Here is a 20,997-nt window from a genome sequence, read left to right as displayed (position 1 = left end):
GAGAAAGAAAACAAGGTGGTGGTTACATAAAGTCAGATGAATGCTTTTGGACATTGTTATCTTGGAATATTACAAGGAATGCTGTACTGAAATTGCCTATAATAACACTGCCTTGTATGCTAAACATCCATTTTTTCTCAGATGCATTAATGCAGGGATGAACTCCAGACCGCAGTAACAGTCTAAGAGATCATTATGATATCAAAGTATTAGAGGCAATGTAACATCTGTAGCAGTTTAGCTAATCCTGTTTGAGGAAACACTCATTTTGGTCTTAGACCCTCAATTTATGCTCCCATCCACAGGTGCATTGTAATGGTGTGCCTCTGAATCTGTCTGAAATGATCAAAGGTCACTGGCTCTGAAGTCGCTGTACTAGACTTCCTTTGATTTCATGTTTTGCAGTACAACAAGCTGCTAATCCTCAGATTCTTACTGACACGGAGGACAGACAGACCTGGGACTTACTGTAACCAGTAACATAGTTCAGCTCAGGGGTTCTCAACATTGTTGGTTATATTGTTGTTTTGTATTATTTCTAAACAATTTAAATAATTTTGAGACCCTCTCAGAAGTGTGCTGATGCCCCACTGACGGAGATCCTTGTGTCAAGCCAAGAATGTATTCTTAGAAAACGGGATAAAAAAAGTTGTTCTTACTTCCAGTAAAGTCCCAGGAGAATGACGGGAATGACTCCTCTGATGAAGCATGTCAGAGGACAAAATATAAGTGAAAGGCAGGGAAGACATGGAGAGAGGGAAATAAATAATTTTCATGATAATGCACTTTAAAGAAACATTAAAAGTAATTGCGCAAGATACTATTTTTTGTGATTTCATATACTTAGACTAGTGGTGTATATATTACATACTTCACCTGTAACACTGTTGCATGTGTTGCATTTTTTTTTTTTTTTTTATTTGTCGCCTTTTGCAGTGGATCAACTTAAATGGATAGTTTACCCAAAATGACAATTCTGTCATTAATTACTCACCCTCATGTTGTTCCAAACCAGTGAGACCTTCATTCATATTCAAAACACATATTTAGATATTTTGGTGAAATCCAAGAGCTTTCTGAACACCAGTGCAACTACCACACTCAAGGCCCAGAAAGATAGTAAGGACATTGTTAAATGTTTCTTATCTTTTATGAAGCTACAAAAATACTTTTTGTGCATAAAGAAAAAAAAAAACACGTTGTGGTATTATTTTTGTTTTTTGTGCATGAAATGTATTATCGTTGCTTCAAAAATTTAGGGTTGGACCACTGATGTCTGATTTTGGGTGAACTATCCATTTAACCTTCCCTAGGAATCCTACATCCTCCTTGTCATCCATAACAAACACAAGTCTTTCCTTAAGGCACACTTGTCAATCAAAATGTCTTTGCAGATCTTCCCCATATCATAGTTTTGGAGAGTTTCTGGGTTGTGGTTTAAATAAATCTCGATTTGAGGCTGTAATTTGGCTCTATTTTCATCCATTGAGCAGAAGGACTGGAGGTGGCCAGGTGCCAATGGTGAAGGGATTTCCCCCACAGAAATAAGAGGGATTTGGACATATTAGCAGGTGCTGAAACGTTACATTAAGCATCATATTTCTCTTATCGGTTAGTCCAGCACTTTAAAGAGATTTGGTTTTGGATGGGAATCAAATTTGGGAGTGAAATAGAAGCACTCAGTGAGCCTGAGCAGCCCATTAGCACTAGAGAGGTGTGGGATAGGTGTGATTTGATAGGAGGAATATCCTGATGAGGCTTAATGGATGGATTGTCTTTTGCGGAGTCCAAATGGAATGTGAATTTCATAGTCAGATGATTTTAGATTTATTTTCCCAAAGTCTCAGTTGTTCTCACATACTGAGATCCCAAAACAACACAATCCATTAGTGAAATGCATTAACCGTTTAGTCGGTTCTGTGCAAATTACATTTAAACTAAAAACAGAAGAATACCATTCGGTATTCAAACCAGTATTTTTTAAGTATTTAGTATTTTTAAATCCATCTCAAAGTAATCATGAAATAATCTCAACCTATTTTATTGAGTCTGCTTATTCAGATTATGAGCTTCATTTCACTTCCTCTTAGCCCACCCAAGCTGAAAACTGATCCAGGGTGAAGATCTGGCAACCTACCAAAGACTAATTGTATTATGTTTTACTTCCCCTGTGCTCTAGAATAGGACAAACATCCTATTTTCATTAGACTTGGCATGCAAAAACAATGAAACAATACATATACATGCAATGTTTTCTTCAATATTCACCCTATTTTGAATGTAATAGTGTGTGTGGCCATTTGTAAATTGAATGTGCAAGGTTTCCAATGTTATCTGCTTCCACTTATTTTAGCTAATCCCATTCAGTCGGTTCACTCAGTACAACACATGACTATGGAATATCGTGCTCTTGCCCCATCTGCCTATATTCACACCTGAAAGGCCAATGACACGTGACAACGTGGGCCTGCCCACAGCATATAAATGCAGTCGCTGTTAGAAAACCATCACACCACATTCACAAGAAAACCTATGGGGGTGACTTGTTGAAGAAGAAAAGGCATAAAAGAGAAGTTTTTTAGCTCAAGTTTAGCACTGCTAACAAATGCCTAATAAACTTTCTCCCTCCACAATGGAGGTATTAAACAGCGGCTAGTCTTGTCATGAGGGCATTGCATTGAGCCTGCTGTGCCATTTGAAGCACCAAAGCTTCCAAATTGCTTGCTTTTCTCTAGAGTCAGCTCCCTCGTCTTCATCCTGGTTTGTCATCGAATGCAACACTCAGAATGCAGAAGTTAAGCAGAATTGATCTAACTGATACGAAACATTCCCTGCTTTTAAACATCTGAAGAATTAATGCAACAGGACACAGCTGAACACTTAGAAAGACCTGTGAGGCAACCGTTCCAATACTTCTGCTCACATCAGATAGGGGATGAAACTCTAAAAGCGCTGATCTTCTAAGTAGGTAAAACATTTATGTGTTGAAACGCCCAATAATAAAATGTGACAATTTGTAATCATATACTCATACTTACAGATTTCTTGACTCCACAGCAAACAAAGCAATTTTACCTCTACTGCTCCAATACATTGTATGTACTGTATATGAATGTGTGTGTGTTTGTGTGTAGAATTTAGAGTAAGACACAAAGTTTTTAGTGAAAAACATTGATTCTGTATAATACCTGCATCTCTGCGTTGAGTTTTGGCATGGATACGGCACGTCCTTGGCCTTCAAGGCTGCCAGAGGTCACTGTGTTGGCACTGTTCTCCATCTTCCTCATTTCTACTAACTCCTATTAAACACACACAATAAGAGATCAAATATGCATTAAAGAAAGACATAGCATGTGTCAGAAAGAGTCTGAATTTTTATGTACAGCACCTGGGCAGTGTTTTCATTTGAGGCATCCTCTGATTGACCTCTGGACATTGGCCGTCGTTTAGGTCGGGGGACCTCCTTGGACTTCTCCGAGGCCCAGGATGAAGATCCCTTTATTGTGTTATCAAGGCTGGGCATGAATTTTGAAAACATATTAGAGTAGATACATATGTCATGACAAAGAGATTACTTCAAGTGTGCACTGAATATGAATGCAGCAAGGATTCTGTGCTTACTGTGTGCGTCCATTGTTGAGCGTGGTGGAGCTGGGTCTGGTCTGAGCTTGAAACTCTGAGGCCGAATCTACACTGTTAACAGCCTGATCTTGCATGTGGGTCAGTGGGAGAATAGGCTCTAGAAGAGCTCTGACTTTATTCTTCAAACAGAGAGAATCAAAACACATTCAGTTTCAGTTGAAGGATTACACAGTCTTTATGTGAACTTAAAAAATATATATCTAAAGGCTTACATTTGAAATTAGTGTAGAAATTACCTGAGATCCAGTTCCTGCCTGTTCTCTCTGCTGCTGTTGCTGCATCTGAAGCCTTTTGGCTCTGTTTTGCTTGTAATAGTCAAAAATCATAAGAGCCGCATATACCTTCCCCACTGTAAGCTCATTGGCTGCAAAGAGACAAATGCACCTTAGTTATGTTCCACTGGTGACCACTAGATGTCGCTGTGTATTGTATTTGGAGATCTTAGCACATGTGAAATTAATTAGGTTCTTTTAATATAATTCTTTAAGCATGAGGCTGTACTTCAGTGTTAGTCTTGTAATACAGTATGTGGATGCAAGTATTTCTGTAGCAAAGGAAAGAAAGGATCTCATGGGTGATGATTCATAATGTGTTTACGTTTGTGCGGCGTGACCAGCAGGTCCATAGTCTTCTGAGACAGGTTTGGCCAGACTGTAGCGAGCTCCTTCTTCAGTTCAGCATCTGACAAGCGTTGGGCCACCATGCCTGTGGAGATATTCATGAACAAATAAAGATAGAGGCTAATTAGAACTATATCTTATGCATTCACACAATTCAGTTAAGTCTAATTATTTTGGTGTTTTATAAACATTTTAAACATTTCTCTTTTTATTTCCCGTAATATAATTATAAGTTCCTAAATTTAGATCAATGCATTGAAAGGCGAACACTTTTTGCGTGAAGCTAGAGAAACTATGTAATCTCCTGTTATCAAAATAATAATAATATAAAATTACTAATATATTATTTAAGTTTAGTGAATTTAGATCAATGCATCGCAAGGCAAAACTGTGAAAATGAAGCTAGAAAAACCCATCCGGTGCCAAACAGATGCTTCACACAGCATCCCACACACACTGCTCTGAACAGTGGAAATGGCACTGTCAGCAGCAACAGAAAAGATCACACTGAGTATGTGAGTAAATCTCTCCATTAGGCATTAATCAGATTTGGAGTTATTTGGAAAAGAGAAAGATGGATTTTAAAAAGAGAGGGAAGGTGGGGCAATTATCTAAATGCTGATCTATACAATAATTACACAATCATTCAGACAATGAATAAGGGCACCGGACTGACCTGAAGCCAGTTTGATCTCCAGGGCTGTGCGGATCAGAGCCATCAGGGTGGAGGTGAAGTGCACACTGTTGTCATCTGCAATGGGCATGTTCATTTTCACCAGCCGCTGCATGGGGGGTTCATGAGGATTATTAGTGGAGTAAAAACACATCTCAAAATCAGCATCATCCAGAACAACCCAAAAACTCAAACAAAACAGTTTGTGTGCATCTGATATTAGACTTGATTATTTTATATCCTTCTATTGATTCAATTCATGCATTCTAGAAATAAAGCTATATACATATATTGGATCGGTTTGGTAATTCAAAAAGGTAACATGCTGTTCTAATCTTAGCGTTTCAAGCACACAAACAGTTTTGTTCACATAGAGAATAGGAACGTACAGAATCGAACATTCACATTCACTGCTATATGCTACAATCCGCAACCAAAGTGCACTGGTGATAAACCGACACCGACTTGAGAGTGGAGAAAAGCATGTACACATAACCATGAGGGGCTTCAGAGAACATGGGAGCTCGACTCAGTGTTACAAATCAATAAAATTGCAGCAAACAGCTGCTTTTAGATTTAACCGTTTCAAATGGTGACCAGAAGTGGCTTTTTAGAGCTGAAACAATGTTAAACACATTGGCGACTTTCAGCTGAATTATTCTGATGACAGCTTTGTAAAATTAGTAAAAATCATGTCTAAAATATCAACTGTGTAAGAGTCTTCGAAATTACAAACTACACCTTTAAAGGTGCACTCTTTTTTTTTTTTTGCTAATATTGCACCAGAAAATGCAGCTGTTTTGTACTTACTTTTTACTGACACATAGTGGTGTGGATCTTGCCGCACAAAAATAAATAAAAATCTTTTATTATGCATTCACAGAGATAGTCTACTAGCAGTCAGTTATGGGTGTTACAGAAATAAAATCTAAAAAAAAAACCTCATAAGGCTTTTTTATTAGAGTGACTGCACAATTTCAAACATATTTCTCTATTAATTTCTGCATGGTTTTTAAGTGGAGAATAACAGAGTGCACCTTTAAACATGACAACTTTTGTTGTTGTAGTTGTATCACAGGATGTACAGATGTACAGTATGGTTTACAGTGATTAATAGTAAAGAGTTGAGCTCCCCTTAGCAAAGAGTGCATACATTTACTCGCAGTAGCAGTGCAAGAAAAACTAATCAAAATGAAAAAAATATATATATAAAATAGGTGGACATTCTCAAACAGACATACATTCTTACGTACTGCAGACAAAGAGAAAGACAGAAAAGAATACAGGACAAAGAAAAGAGAGAAGAAATGGTCAAGTGGATGAGAGACAGACAGCACAAGCAAGACGAGGAGAATAAGTGAAAGACCGCCAAGACAGGAAGAGAGAGTTCAAGTGCAAAGTTCTCATGACTGAAAGCAACTTAGGTTACACACACACTGCTCCATGAAACAAGGGTGAGAGAGGGGACCTCTTCTATTCTAATATAACATAAACCGGTTTTTGAGCTGGAATTGGGGCCTTCAAGTAAATCCCAAAGACATAGAACCCGCATAGTTTACAGAAACTATTTTGCATGAGTAGTACAGAAAATCGCTTTTATAATGTTGTGCACAACCCTTACACAATGCAACATATGGGGAAAACTTTATACACATGAAGTATGACCACAGATAAAAATTTAGATTTAAGCCTCATTTTCATTACAAATTAAACAACATAGACCCAATGGAAATACATGCTTCTACCTACATTTTTGCTTCAAGTTCAAAGTATTTTCCTACTGTATACACAAACAATTTGCAGCCATTTCCAGCTAAATTTAACACTAGTGGCAGTAAAACAACTTTTATACTTTTTAACACAAATAATTATTATGGGGCAGGTTATCGATTAATAAAGACTTATTTTTTTGCAAGTTTCCTTACCCAATACCCCGTCATGGCCTCAAAACACTTTTAACCTAATGCATGATTTATAGACTAATACATTTTGACATTTACATAATATAACCAGCTCCATATGCATGACTTTTTGATTTAGTAAACTTGCTCACTGGCTCACCTGGTACAGTGTTGCATTTTCAATATGGAGGATTCATATGAAATATGGGTCACAAAAAAAAAAGAGCTCATAGACTTGCAGTACTGCAAGCTAAAATGGCATGGTTGCTTCAGAAAATGTGTTGTATCATTATGAGTTAGGGTTTTGCATTGGTGGTATGTTATTTTCAAACGCGATAGATTACCACTCACCAGTATGTTTATATCACTTAATAAAGCATTGTTAGATAAACATTAACTGTTTTGCATAAAACTGAGTTTTAAAGTCACTCACTGGACATTCAGCTTTGGTAGTGTCCCAAAAAGTGCAAGATGTGTCAAAATAGGCATGTATTTCCACTGAATGTGGGTTGTAGTTAAACATTAAATAAACTAAAGTTCTGCAGTCATACTCATCATTATTCTGTGACCATCCCTAGATTAAAAAGGAAGTGGAGGGGTAAACTCGAATAAAAAGGGAGAGGGACTACACCAAAAATATTAGAGCGTGGGGAGAAACAAAAACAGTTAAAAAACAAAACAAAACAGGGGAAACACTGCAAGAGCACAGAGATTGGCTGAAGAATAAGCCAATGGGAAGACAGTACGAGCAGGGCAGGGAGAGGGGGCATGTGAAGTTGAGCTACCTTGTAGGCGATTCGTGGAGGGCATTGCTTTCCCAAACCTAAAGGTGGGGACATGTGGAGCAGCATCTCATACATATCGAGGTACTTGATACGGCCACTTCACAGTGCAGATAAGGCAAAAAACCCAAAATAAAGAAAAGGATGGGGGTTAGAGAGACGGAAAGAGAAACAGAACAAGACGGACAAAAAAAAAAAAAAACAGACAAAAACAACAGACGACAAAAAACAGAAATCTTTTGTTAATTAGATTTCCAAGAGTGTCATGGACAGGGATGCCATCCTGGCCTGGCAGGGTCAGAGATGGATCCCAAAGGTTAGAGGTCAGAGGTGAGAAAGTTGATCCCTGATAAGGAGAGATGGAAGAGGTGAGTGAGATGACACGAGGAGTGGATGGTGACAGAATGGCTGCATTGTTTGGAAGATGTCTGCATCTGCATGCTGAGACATCAGGGGGAGTTTCCTCTTTCAGTGCACGGAAACAAAGATTTCAACGCCAGTTTCTGTTCTGTTCTATTTCATTTGAAAGCTTATATACATATACAAATAATAGCTATGAGGTTGACTTGTAAATGTGACAATATTGGTTGATAATGTAACATTAGTGCCCTGAATTGTGAACATAAGTGTCATAAAAGGAGGTTTTAGCTTGATATGTGGCCTTGAAATCTTTGTTTCCCATCCAGCATCATTAACCAAAGCCAGTCAAATCTGGTGGGGCAAGTGCTTGTGTGTAGGCAAGTCATTTGAGCACAGCCATTCAAGTTTGGGTCTCTGGGCTTTTGCACACAGAGGCCACACAAGTGGAAGAAGTTGCTTGGGTTGCAAACCTTGTATGCTACCCTATTAGGGCAGTTCTTCCCTAAGCCAAGGGGGGGCGAGATAATTCGCAACAAATTGTACATATCCTTATAGGAAATCCGTCCGCTGTGGAAAGAACAAGCAAAACATGACAGATACATGAAGAAAGCTTGGAGAGCACATTTGTGTTTTGGAAAGAATGGACGCGGATAGGAGTGCAAGATCCCATTCACATCCAGACCACAATTCTTACGGGCACTGTGTGGGAGATCTTCAATCACACATTATCATAGGGAATATTCGGCATTTCTCTCTCTTTTTTATGTGGTCTAACCTGAGAAGGCCTTTGAGTCCAAACAGAATGACTTTCCTTCTCTCAACTGTTGCCAAACTCAGTTACTATATTTATCACAAGAGTAGGTCTCCATCTGGCAGGGGAGTGCAGGCTGAAACATACCATGCGGCTGGGTCATACTCTGCCCACACTCGGATAAACTCATCCAGGTGGTGAGGGCCCAAGATGGAGGAGTCGCGTGTCAGATATTCAAAGTTGTCCATAATGACAGCCACAAACAGGTTCAACATCTGGAGAAAGTGGTGGGAGAAAAGAATCTGAAGGTCATGGAGCAGGAAAAACTATCTGTGAGCATGGCATTAATCAGGGTAAAATAGGGCTGGGTAAAAATATAGATTTTCTGATTAATCACAGTCTTAAAAAAAGTGAAAGCCTCATCATCAGCACCATTGCAAAATAAATAATTAGAATCAATAACATATTTTACCCCAGTCGTAAATTTGAGTTTGCAGTATGTACATTAAATGTGAAGACTACATATAAATGTCTTTCTATTGAGTTGTTTGGGTGGGCTGCATGAAAAAATTACATACAACATAACCAATTTATGATCAAATTAGTCTCATAAACTAATTCTTTATAATGAAAAAAACAATACAGTATAGCCCTGTTATTGAACCAAATGACTTATGAGCTTGAGAGTAGTGGTCACACTAAACGTTTTTTCACAAAAATATTTTTCAAACTTCTTATGACTTAGTGATCTGAGCATTCCTATGCATATGAATGGAAGTCTATGGAAAAAAAAAGTGTAGTGAGATGTAAAAATTATTTACAGCATTAGAAGAGACAATTTTGTCATTAGCAGACAGCAGTGGCATTTTATTGTGCATTGTGTTTGTGTTTCATCATTGCTGTTGTGTATGTGACTGACTAATTATTTTTAAAAAAGTCAAATTAATCCAAATCAAATTACAGCACACTGAATAGGAATCAAATAAGAGCTTGTAAATTGTAAATCCCATCAAATCAGGAAATCTACATCACTACCCAGCCGTATTCCAAACACAATGGAATATTTCAGCATCACATTTAGCAAGGATTTAAGATAAACTAGCTGTTTTGTGGCAGTAGAATTTGATAGCATTCTTCAGTAGCTATGTGTCATGATTCTGCCCTCGTGTCCTTGATTTTTCCTAGTCTTGAGGCAGGATCATGACAGACCCGTGTTTTGTGTACAAGCGCATGGCCTTGTCTTTGGGCCATGTGCTTGTGTTGTCTCGTTCCCTTGCCCCGCCCCCCTTGTTAACCTAGTCGTGTCTTGATTGTCCCATCTGTGCCACCTGTCGTGTCTTGATTGTTCCCCCTATTTAGATCTCCTAGTGTGCTCTGTCTTGCGTCGGTTCATTGTTTCACATATGTATTCCTACTGGTCAGTCTTGTGAGAAGTTTACCCTTGTAACCCCCTTGAGAAGTCTTTGTATTAACGTGAGTGTTTGGTTGTAGTTAGTGTTTAAGAGTTTGTTTTTTCATGTCTGTCCTGTTAAGTTGTTTTGTTTCTGACATAGCCGTTGTTTTCCCCCTCGTGGGTTTTTGTTTTTCCCCTTTTTGTAAATAAACCCCTTGTTTTGCGATTCCCTGTCTGCACTTGAGTTCCTCCTTGCCTAACCCTGACACTATGTTTTGCAAATAAAGCACCGTTTCCATCCAACAAGTCAAAGAGAACAAAACCGTCACTTAAACTGGCACTAAATATCACTAAGAAAACTAGGAGAAGCCACTGAATATAATCATTTTCATGTATGATAAATGACTTGCGCCTTGGAGTGAGCAGACGAAACAATAAATGCAGTCATTGCTTTTGGAGGTAGATGCCAGCTGTTTGTGAATGCATTCGTGTAAGACAATTATACAGAAATACTTTGACGATAAACTGTGCTCAGGCATTTCTGACATCATTTAGATGCTGTGAATGAGATCGGTAAGCTGGTTAGTCAAGTTATCTTGTCTCACAGTGCAAAGTCTCATGGCTATTTTGATGCACATGGAGGAATTTATTCAGTAAATGTGTTTCTATCGTAGTTTTTGCACATTCTTTCTCAGCTAGTAATAATAAATCTGTTTTGGCTGGTTCGACTCTGAGCACTAACCAAGAAAGAACAGAGGAAAATGAACGAGACAAAGTAGAAGTAGGCAAAGTCACTCCCGCACTCCTTTCCATAAATGCTTGAGCTTGGATCACAGGTGCGCTCACTCAGACAGGACAGCATAATCTCATGCCAGGCTTCACCAGTGGCACTCCTGCAAGAGACACGATGATGAGCCGAGAGAATAAATGCAGCATCTGCTATTAAAAGCAGGAATAACTGTCAGAGAATATTGTAAGTGCTGATATTTGAATTACAGTTGAGCCAGATTTCATTTATAACACTGTTGTCACTCTAATCTAACCTACGATTCCATTCCATTTTAATACTTTATACAGTAATATTTCTGACTATGAAAGATCTTGATCAATTATACATACAGCTCTCCATAAAATCCACATGCATTACAAAAATGTGCGCTATTAAAGTTGATATCAATCAAAGTATAAATATAGTGATCTGGCTAAATATAGTGTTCAGGGCCGAATTACAGAAACATTCCAACTCTAACCTCGCATCTAATCTGCATCATTACTGTATGTGCCAGACTTTTAGACTTTAGATTCTGATACTGTTATACAACCCTAGAAGCTTCTCTAAGATTTCCTGCAGTCTCAGATGACTTTGATTGTAGTAGTTAAAGACTATCAGGTTTGTGCAGACCTGAATAACAGCATAAGTGCTTGGAGGAAAGTGCGAAAGTTGTTGTGACGATTGATGGCGGTATCATCGTTCAACTCAATGTTCCCAAACACCTGGAAACACAATACAGTTACTTTAAATGCATGTATTTTGAAACATTTACATTAAACAACCTTTGGGAAGAATACCATTTCTGTATTTTAACTTGCCTATAGTAAACTACACAGGACTAGTGCAATGATCTTTTACTGGAAAACACCATCAGTGAAGCACTTAAATTGCAGATACCTGCATTCCAATAATGGCGTAGATGAAAAACAGCATGGCGATTAGAAGGCAAACATAAGGCAGTGCCTGGAAATAGACATGAGGATTTCATGACTTATTTAAAAAAAACTCTCCAACAATTAATATCAAGAAATATCAAAACAGTATAAATAGAGTTACCTTAAAAGACTGGACGAATGTCCAGAGCAGGATGCGAATGGTGTATCCCTGCCGGAGGAGTTTGACGAGTCTGGCTGCTCTGAAGAGCCTCAGGAAACTCAAGTTCAACAGACGGTCCTGTGGGAACATAAGCTTTGTCAATTTGAAAGTTCATTTCTCCTAATTTACTCATTCTGCACTCTTTACTTCAACCCTGATTTCTCTTAACATTAAGTTTTTATTTTAGGATCCTAAAACATGCATAACAGTACTATAGTATAAGGCCTTAAAGGGATAGTTCCCCTTCACTGATGTCACATGGACTGTTTAACTGATTTCCTCATAACATTTCTGGCTCTGGAACATTTTAATTTCATTAATGTCTATGCAGGGTCAGAAAGCTCTCGGATGACATCAGAAATATCTTAATTTGTATCCTGATCATAGATGAACAAAGGTTTTACGGGTTTGGAACGACATGAAGGTGAATAATTTACATTTTTGGGAGAACTATCCCTTTAATCTCTAGGAGTCAGTTTCTCAAATCCCATCACACTAAAACTGAAATACTAGACTACAATTATCTTTTTTATTATGAGATTAAATTGATTTTTATTGTTCAAAAGTCAATAATGTCATTCCTTAAGGCAGAGATTCCCAAATTGGGATGTGTGAACTTCTGAGAGAACTGCACAGAGGCTGTGAGCTGATTAAAAGCTAACAATTAAAACATTCGAAATAAAACATTTTATTGTATTTGTTTATCTGCATGTCATGTAAAATTTGACCATCATCAGAGAAACATGAGCATATGAATTTGTTGTTGAAATTGAAATATTAACAACATTTGAAGTACTTAAAGTAAATATTTTAGGTCAAAGAGATTTGGCTGACACGAAGTCTGGGAATCCCTGCATTAAGACATCAAGACTTTTCCAGAAATTGGAATTTCTGGAATGGACATTGGATTCTTTTTGAAAAAATTGTCAAATAGGATGTACTTTTGGATCAGTATCTTTTGTTGGTCCTGGAACAACAATGCTGACAATCCAGACAATATGACTGGTTGATTGGTTGGACCAACAAGGATGTCGATCCATGACAAGCATCAGTGAAGCATAATGACTTCAAACCAGACCTATTTACTACATAGCCAAATGAAAAACATGGGGTGATTGTGAAATGATGCTGCATTATCTTCAGTGAACCAGAACCTTATGATGTGCCATATTTTTCTGCAATAGGAAGTTCTTTCATTCCCAGCATGTTGGAAAAGAAATACGTTCAAAGATAAGAGAGCAACTCACCGTAGTCTATACATGAAGATGTTAAATCGTGGCAGGAGCAAGCCAAGATTTGAGTGAAGACATTTAAGGAACACAGGAGAACAAGAACAGCCATCACGCACAAATATAGTTACAAAACAAACACAATAACCATCAGTAGTTTTGACAATAACATGGACGTCAAGACATACAGTATAATACAACATAAGACTTGTGAACATCATAAAGCACAGATCAGAGCCACAAACTAGTGATCTGGTTAAAGTGAGCATTACCAAATGAATTTGGTTACTCAATTACTGTCATTTAATCTTGAAAAACAACACAGAGCTCTCTCTCTTTTGTTCCTGAGCCAGCTGTGATTGGTATCCAGCTCATCATCATTCATGTCTGGGCTTTTCTTCTCAGCCTAGCTCTGCTGTGTGGTATTACACTCAGTCTAGCTCTGAGACTCTCCTCTAATAGAGCTCAAACACAGCTCAGTGCTGCTCACTTACTTTAATCTCAGAGACTAAGATGTCAGTGATGCTGCCCAGCACCGTCACAAAGTCAAACACATTCCAAGCGTCTTTCAGGTAATTCTGTGAAGAAGAGAATTAGAGCGATCATTTGGGGACAGGTTGGAGAGGCTTACGATTTCACACTCTAACACAGGAACTTTTTAAGGTGCGTTAAAGGATTAGTTCACTCAAAAATGAATACTCTGTCATCATTTACTCATTTTGATGTTGTTCCAAACCTGAGAACTTCCGTGGAAAACAAAAAGAGATGATTGGCGGAATGTCTAAGCTGCTCTTTTCCACACAATGAATCTGGACCACAGCTATAGAAATTTTCCAGTGATTCTCTTCTACAAAAGATCTAGATTGACAGAAGCTTCATTTTTGGGTGAACTGTCCCTTGGAGATGGCTTTGAAGTGCAGCTCTTTTTGGACCAAGTGATGATACTCACCAAAGGGCCGAAAGCAATTATCTTGAGAATACACTCCATTGAAAAGAGAGCAGTGAAAACAATGTTGAGATACTTGAGCATAGCGTCATAAAAGTCGGGTGCATCATGGAACTGCCAGGTATAAGAAGACAAGGGGGAAATATTTAATTTATTTGATAAAAAAAATGTAGTTACTGCAAATTATGTCATTTTACAAACAGCAATAAAACCAGCAGAAGTATATTTAAAAGTACATTTAAAAGTGTAAATTAATCCTGTGCTGGGAAAGTTGAATTTTGATCAACCATTACACCATTCAGTATCACATAATTTTCAGAAATCGAATATGCTGATTAAGCGCTCAATAATATTTTGTATTATTATCAGTGTTGACTGTTGCTTAATATTTTTTATGGAATTTTTATTTCATTTTTTTTTTCAGAATTCTTTGATGGAAAGAATGTAAAAATGCATTTATTTGAAACTGAAACCTTTTATCGTCTCTTTTGATCAATTTATGCATCCTTGAGAATAAAAAGCACATGCAAAATGAATGAAACTTTGATTGCTGTCAAGTAACTCCTCAAGGACTCTACTGCTACTAAAAGAAAACTGTCAGACTGACCTTCATCATGAGCACCACAGTGTTGAGAGCAATCATGATCATGATGGAGTACTCAAATGGTGGAGAGACCACAAACTTCCACAAGCGGTACTGAAAGGACTGCTGGTTCTGTGGCATATAGCGGGTCAGCGGTTTGGCATTGATAGCAAAGTCGATGCAGGCTCTCTGAGAGGAAAAACAGCAAAAGAGGAATAAATTCTCATAACCGACACACAGCTAATGTGTGTAATCTTTATCTTTCAGAAAAAGGCTTTCTAAAGTCACATTCCCACCTCATAATCAAAACAAATCAAACAAATAGCAGTGGCAACTGTGGAAGACACCGTCTAACCTGTGGAGTAACAAGAAAATGGACCTCTAATGGCGCTGATATGTTTTGGCTGTGTTGCCATGAATGTTGATGATAAATGGCTTCTCCTGAGGTCTGGGTTTGTGAGTCATGTTAGGCTGGCATATGGAGAGGAAGAGAGTGAAACGGCACAGGCTCAGCAGACGACTGGCTCCGTCTAATGGGGCCTCAGAGGAAATGGGACAGGAGCATCTTGCTGACTGCTCTTCCATGGGGCTGGCTGTCTCTATGTATAGCTTTAGTCACTGTGTGTGTCAGTGTATGAATCTATACCTGTTTCTGTGTGTGTATTTAGGTGTGTGTGGTCCGCCGCAAACAGATGCATTAATCCTGTCACAGTTCCCTACCTGGACATCTGCAGTTGTTACTGTGGCTGGCTTCATTGTAGGTACCGTATCACATCACTAAACACTAAAAACACATCAAGTGCTTGTAGGAGAAAGATAAATGTCTGTCTCTATATCTCTCAATGTCAGCCTAAACGTGGGATTCTTTTAGTTGAGATTTTGTTTCGATACTTCCATGGTCTAAATAAATGTTTACCATACTTTTCTGACTGAACTAAGAAATTTACAGAAGTTAAGTATAATAATATACTGTATGTAATATAAAAATACTAACTATTATATATAATTATTATATTATTATGGCTGCACATGATATGAAAGTTTTACCACTTTTTAAATTTTATGAGGTTAAATACCAAACAAAAATACAAATATATATATATATATATATATATATATATATATATATATATATATATATATATATATATATATATATATATACACACATACAGTAAAGAAATGTTTCTGTTATACCTCATTCTTCTCCAAACTGCACTCTGACAAGGCCTTATCACCCTGTTCCTGGAATGTGATGATTATCAAGGCCACGAAAATGTTGACGAAGAAAAAGGGGAAGACCACAAAGTAGACCACGTAGAAGATGGACATCTCCATGCGGTAGCCAGGACTGGGACCCAGCTCCTCAAAAGTGGCATCTACAGAGTGCTTCAAAACCCTGTGCACAGAAAACATCATACCATTACACCCTATACAGTTTAAGGTAATAAAGCGCATTGTGGGAGAGAGAAGATTCATTTATTTTACCCATATTTTAAGACTGTTTATTTTAATGTAAGCTCTAAGATCTGTGATTTTTTATGAGCAGTGTGGCCAAAGTAATAAAAAAAATTAAGCAAGTGAGCTCCTCCTCCTCCTCTGACAACTGGTCTTAGCCTGAAGCATTTTTATATACTGTATCATGCTTTTCTGAATTACTAAATACATTGAAATAGTTAATGATTAAACACTGAGAGGAAACAGAATTACACAGCAGATGCAGAACACTGACCCCAACAACTTATAATAAATAAATAAAATAAAATAATAAAAAATAAATAAATCAGAGACAATTACAAAGGCTTTTCCAGCACATTAATGAGTTTGGCTGTAAATTTGGGCTGATGCTGATCCATGAATGTCTGCCTTCCTAAAAATGTGCTACCAGTATCACAGAGCCTCAAAGAGAACCACTTCAAACTGATTACTGCCTTTAAAGTGAAAAAAAAGAAAAAAAGAAAAGAAAGAAAAGGCCACCGAGGGGTCAGATGACACAAGGGAAGTGTTTGAAAGGGACAGAAACTTTTAAAGTGACGTGACATTCAGCCAGGTATGGTGACGCATACTCAGAATTTGTGCTCTGCATTTAAATGGTTGTACTGTATATAATGCTTAAAATATCTGTAAAGTGTAATGGGGTTATGCGCAACAAACTTTTGCATTCTGTAAAACAGGTCAAGTCGCTTCTGGTTCAGGTCTTCTGTATTCATTAAATATACAAGATACTCAAGATATCTTCAAAGGAGATACCAAAGATGGTCATAACTGATGACCTTCACATATGCAGATAGATATATAGCATTTTTCTTCTTCTTCTTCTCACTCTCAGTTGAATGTTAAAATTGAATTAAACGGCAACAGTAAAAAAACGAACTAGGTTAGCTGATCCACTTAAACCACTAGCAGTCGATACTGCTATTAACACTTTCTCCAATAAGCGGATGCGATGGGATCTATTTTCTGGATTGGTCAAGTGACATTTGGCATACACCCCATTAAGGACCATCTCACATGTCTGCTGACTTACGTTGGCCAACCCTCTCCAGTAGAAACGGTGAAGAGAGTGAGAAACGCCCACAGCACATTGTCGTAGTGGAACTCATATTTCCTCCATTCCCTGGGCTGGGCTTCCACTTCATCCTTATCGTAATCCAAGAACAGCCCTCTAATGAGCACAAAGACAATGACAGAAAGAGCAAATAAAAAGATAAACCCATTCAAAATGTCAGTTTTCAGAACACTCCTTACAGAAGTTTAAAACTGATACTATAAGTACACTTCAGAGTTTAAAACCATTATTATTATTTTAAGACTTCAAGGAATCATTTTATAGAAATTATTGAGAAAGAGCAGAAGGGTAAAGTATTTTAGAGCTGAACATAATCAGAAAAATGTACAAAATTGAAATTATTTTCCCAAAATTTTTAATATTCAGTATGGCTTGTTTTTAAAATTCCCTGGGAGTTTTAAAAACGTGGAACTCCAAGCGTTGCATAGATCTGGGACTCAACACGTTATCTCATTATATCATCATTTCTACACTCACTTTTGCATGAATTTGGACATTACTGCTGTTTGCCTGCAGGGGGAGCTGCTGGTGTGAGATAATCAGCCCCTACTCTGCTCCTGTATTAATCCCACTCTACCTGCAGTCTTTCTCCAGGCCTTTGGACTCGTCTGTGCAGTAGAAAAACTTGCCCTTGAAGAGCTGCACAGCAATGACAGCGAAGATGAACATGAACAGGATGTAGACAATGAGGATATTCAACACGTTCTTCAGGGAGTTCACCACACAGTCGAACACGGCCTAAGAGAGGGCAGACACACACAAATACGCCCTGGTTTATTAACAATCTACTACAGTCATGAAGCTGAATGCATTTTACAGATCATTATTACATACAGTATCTCGATAATCAACAGATAAGAGACTGCACAATCTGCCATAACTGAGAGTAATTCATTTCTGATTATCCACACCTGCAAGGCTCACAGGTGTTTGAGAAGCTGTAGCTCTCACTGTGAGCAATGCAGCAGGCATCCATGATCACAGGTGACAGGGATTGGTGATACCACAACATTAAATTTTTATTATGATGCCTATGAAGTTCTCTCAAGGGCCATAATGTTGATTTTAACAATTGATGTCTGTCTCTACTAAAATGGAAATGTTTTGTAATTTCTGAGGATAAAATGTGTTAAAAATGACAAAGAACCTGGCTGACTGTTTTTTGCGAAATACACATTAAGACACATTTTTACGAGATTTTTATTTTAAATGTTATAAATATTAATTAATATTAATATTAAAGGTAGGGTAGGCAATTTCAGAGAGGCTAGCAATATTATGCTAGCTTAAAAGCATAAGATCCCATCATCTCTGCAAATCACTCTCCATAGCCATGCCTCCTCCAAAACACATGAATACTGTATGTAGACCAGAGGCTAGCCAGCGACACAATGAAAGACAGCGTTGGTGGAGGGTTGGATGCAATGCTTTCAGATTATCTCATGTCTCATTCATCGGTGAGAAAACATTACAGTACAAAGCACATAATACTGTATTACAATAATAATGGCTTCCATTCTTCCTCTGTCTGCAATAGTGCAATGGAATGCACTGATAACATATAATGTCTTCGCAAATAGGTTGCGCAGAGGTATGCAAATGGATGTGTTCACAGGAAAGCAGAATAGCCTTTAGTAGCCTTCAGACTGAGGGATATAATTGGACAAACATTTTATGGTCCTACATCTTCAGAAGACAATGTAAATACATAGAGACTTTCAACTAGCATAACAAAAAAAAAATTCTGAACCATATCACCTACCCTGACTCAACACCGTTTTAGAGTGATTACACTGAAGAATGTATAAATGCATTTTGTATATATAAACATACATGTACCTAACCATGATGGTTGTGTTAATGGAATGCAGCCAAAAATGTACCTTCAGTTTGGGTAGACGTTTAATGGTCTTCAGTGGTCGCAAGACTCGCAACACCCTCAGGGACTTGATAGTGCTGATGTCTTTTCCCTTGGTTCCTCTACACAAGTCAAAATAAGCAAATGGACAATAAATACAGGAACAAACATGCTGTTGACAGCCTTCATCAAAGTATTCATACATATCCAGACAAAACACATGAGAATGTGAGTAAACATGACGTTAATGTTTCCATCTGTTTAAATGTCAATAATGAGACACTAGACTAAACATACTCACCCTTTTTACAGACAAACGAAATAATACGGTGTTATTTTACAAAAGCACATGCTTTGATGACAGACTATGAAATACATATATCTTTATTGCATGCAGGTAAAATAGTTAATATCTATGTATTAATAAGCTCCATCAGAACTGTTAGCCTATTATTGAACGATACTTTAGAATTAGCACTCTTCATGCATAAAATAAGAAAGGATACATGAATTAAACCCAAAAGCTGCTGTGCATCAGATTCTAAAACAACAACACGCCACCAATGATAACAAAGAAACCTGCCCTATATAAGGGCACTGTTTCTTTACAGGAACCAATGCTGTTTAAGTTTTTATCAAGCTGACATGCTTCAGATGTGTCACCTTGATGAGCTGACTGCATAGATTTGAATACAGTGCATGTATTCATTAAACACAGAGCTTACAGCAAGAAAAGAAAAAGAACCGCTAAATAAAATGTAATTCAAGTTATTTCATCCTTTAAAAAAAGAGCAGTACTCAGCGGAAATCAGTCATGCTTCAGCTCCTAAATGCTCAAATCATAACCGCCAAGCTTACAATGTCATTTAATGAAGTAACTGCAAGGACAAGCATAGTCAATAACTGAATCATGAGGAAGTACTCCATGGTCATATGAAATAACTGAAGCTCTTCGCATTATATCTAATGCAGGCAAAGAGCAAACAGAATCATATTATTTGTGAGACATCACATTCATTAAAAAAAAAACTTCACTGAGCCCCTATTTCGATGTAGGGCATGTGTTTTGTTGGATGTCTGACAAAATTAAGTGTAGATAATTTACTATTTCTGTAATAATTCATTCTCCCAATTATCCTATGTTACATTACAACTAATTATTACACGGCTCTCTGGAATATTTCAATCTGATTGGTCAAACGCAGGATTCAGAGGCCAGATATTTCATACCGCTGCCCATAGCAGAACTGTTTATAAAACTGCCTTATCTTCTACGCCTTTCATATTACACTGCCTGTAAACACCAAGTGTTGCCACATCTTGCATCTCAGTTATTAGTATAGTATATAGTATAGTGTTTGTCTCGAAGCGCAGCGGATTGCTTTGTACATTGTAATGTATTATGTCATTTAAATTTTTCCTCTTAAAGGTGGTTTTATGCATGTAAAATAATTTCATCTTAAATATTTCATGTTTTTATTTATTTGGTGAGAAGCCGTGTAATAAGCGGACTAATGTACAGTAAGCCAGGTCATTATCATTTGTATTAGTTTGCAGGTACCGTTTAGTTCTTCCAGTGCAGCAATGGAAGAGAGAACAACAGAATATCTGAGAGGTCATAACGCATCTCATTTATTCACGGTTTCTTACTTCGCTAATGCGTTGATTTAAACAAAGCTTTGGCAGGTATATGATTGGTGCTGACAGATGAACCAGCAGAAAGTAACTTCAAGAAGTTATTGTAAAAATGCTTACAATAGAAATATCCCCAAGCAGTGATTCCCCTCCATTGCACATAGACATATTTCAAAAGAAATGACCTA

At 37.6% G+C, this 20,997-nt stretch overlaps 1 protein-coding gene across 1 annotated transcript in view; it reads right to left on the bottom strand.

Moving 5' to 3' along the window:
* cacna1ba (calcium channel, voltage-dependent, N type, alpha 1B subunit, a) overlaps window positions 1-20,997 on the bottom strand; it is a 95,935-nt gene that overhangs the window by 5,352 nt on the left and 69,586 nt on the right. Inside the window, exons 28-48 of the mRNA XM_052557319.1 lie at window positions 19,200-19,296; window positions 17,894-18,054; window positions 17,275-17,412; window positions 15,945-16,146; window positions 14,772-14,936; window positions 14,168-14,278; window positions 13,713-13,796; window positions 13,237-13,242; window positions 11,951-12,067; window positions 11,792-11,857; window positions 11,525-11,616; window positions 10,865-11,015; window positions 8,877-9,004; window positions 7,622-7,718; window positions 4,939-5,044; window positions 4,240-4,347; window positions 3,879-4,006; window positions 3,622-3,761; window positions 3,389-3,515; window positions 3,189-3,299; window positions 660-698 (exon numbers count right to left, since the gene is read on the bottom strand). Of these exons, the coding sequence (XP_052413279.1) occupies window positions 660-698; window positions 3,189-3,299; window positions 3,389-3,515; window positions 3,622-3,761; window positions 3,879-4,006; window positions 4,240-4,347; window positions 4,939-5,044; window positions 7,622-7,718; window positions 8,877-9,004; window positions 10,865-11,015; window positions 11,525-11,616; window positions 11,792-11,857; window positions 11,951-12,067; window positions 13,237-13,242; window positions 13,713-13,796; window positions 14,168-14,278; window positions 14,772-14,936; window positions 15,945-16,146; window positions 17,275-17,412; window positions 17,894-18,054; window positions 19,200-19,296 (2,374 nt within the window). The remainder of the gene's footprint in view (window positions 1-659; window positions 699-3,188; window positions 3,300-3,388; window positions 3,516-3,621; window positions 3,762-3,878; window positions 4,007-4,239; window positions 4,348-4,938; window positions 5,045-7,621; window positions 7,719-8,876; window positions 9,005-10,864; window positions 11,016-11,524; window positions 11,617-11,791; window positions 11,858-11,950; window positions 12,068-13,236; window positions 13,243-13,712; window positions 13,797-14,167; window positions 14,279-14,771; window positions 14,937-15,944; window positions 16,147-17,274; window positions 17,413-17,893; window positions 18,055-19,199; window positions 19,297-20,997) is intronic.

Source organism: Carassius gibelio, chromosome B5 (assembly GCF_023724105.1).
Source record: "Carassius gibelio isolate Cgi1373 ecotype wild population from Czech Republic chromosome B5, carGib1.2-hapl.c, whole genome shotgun sequence".
Classification (NCBI taxonomy): Eukaryota; Metazoa; Chordata; class Actinopteri; order Cypriniformes; family Cyprinidae; genus Carassius; species Carassius gibelio.
This window is presented reverse-complemented; position numbering and strand designations above follow the sequence as displayed.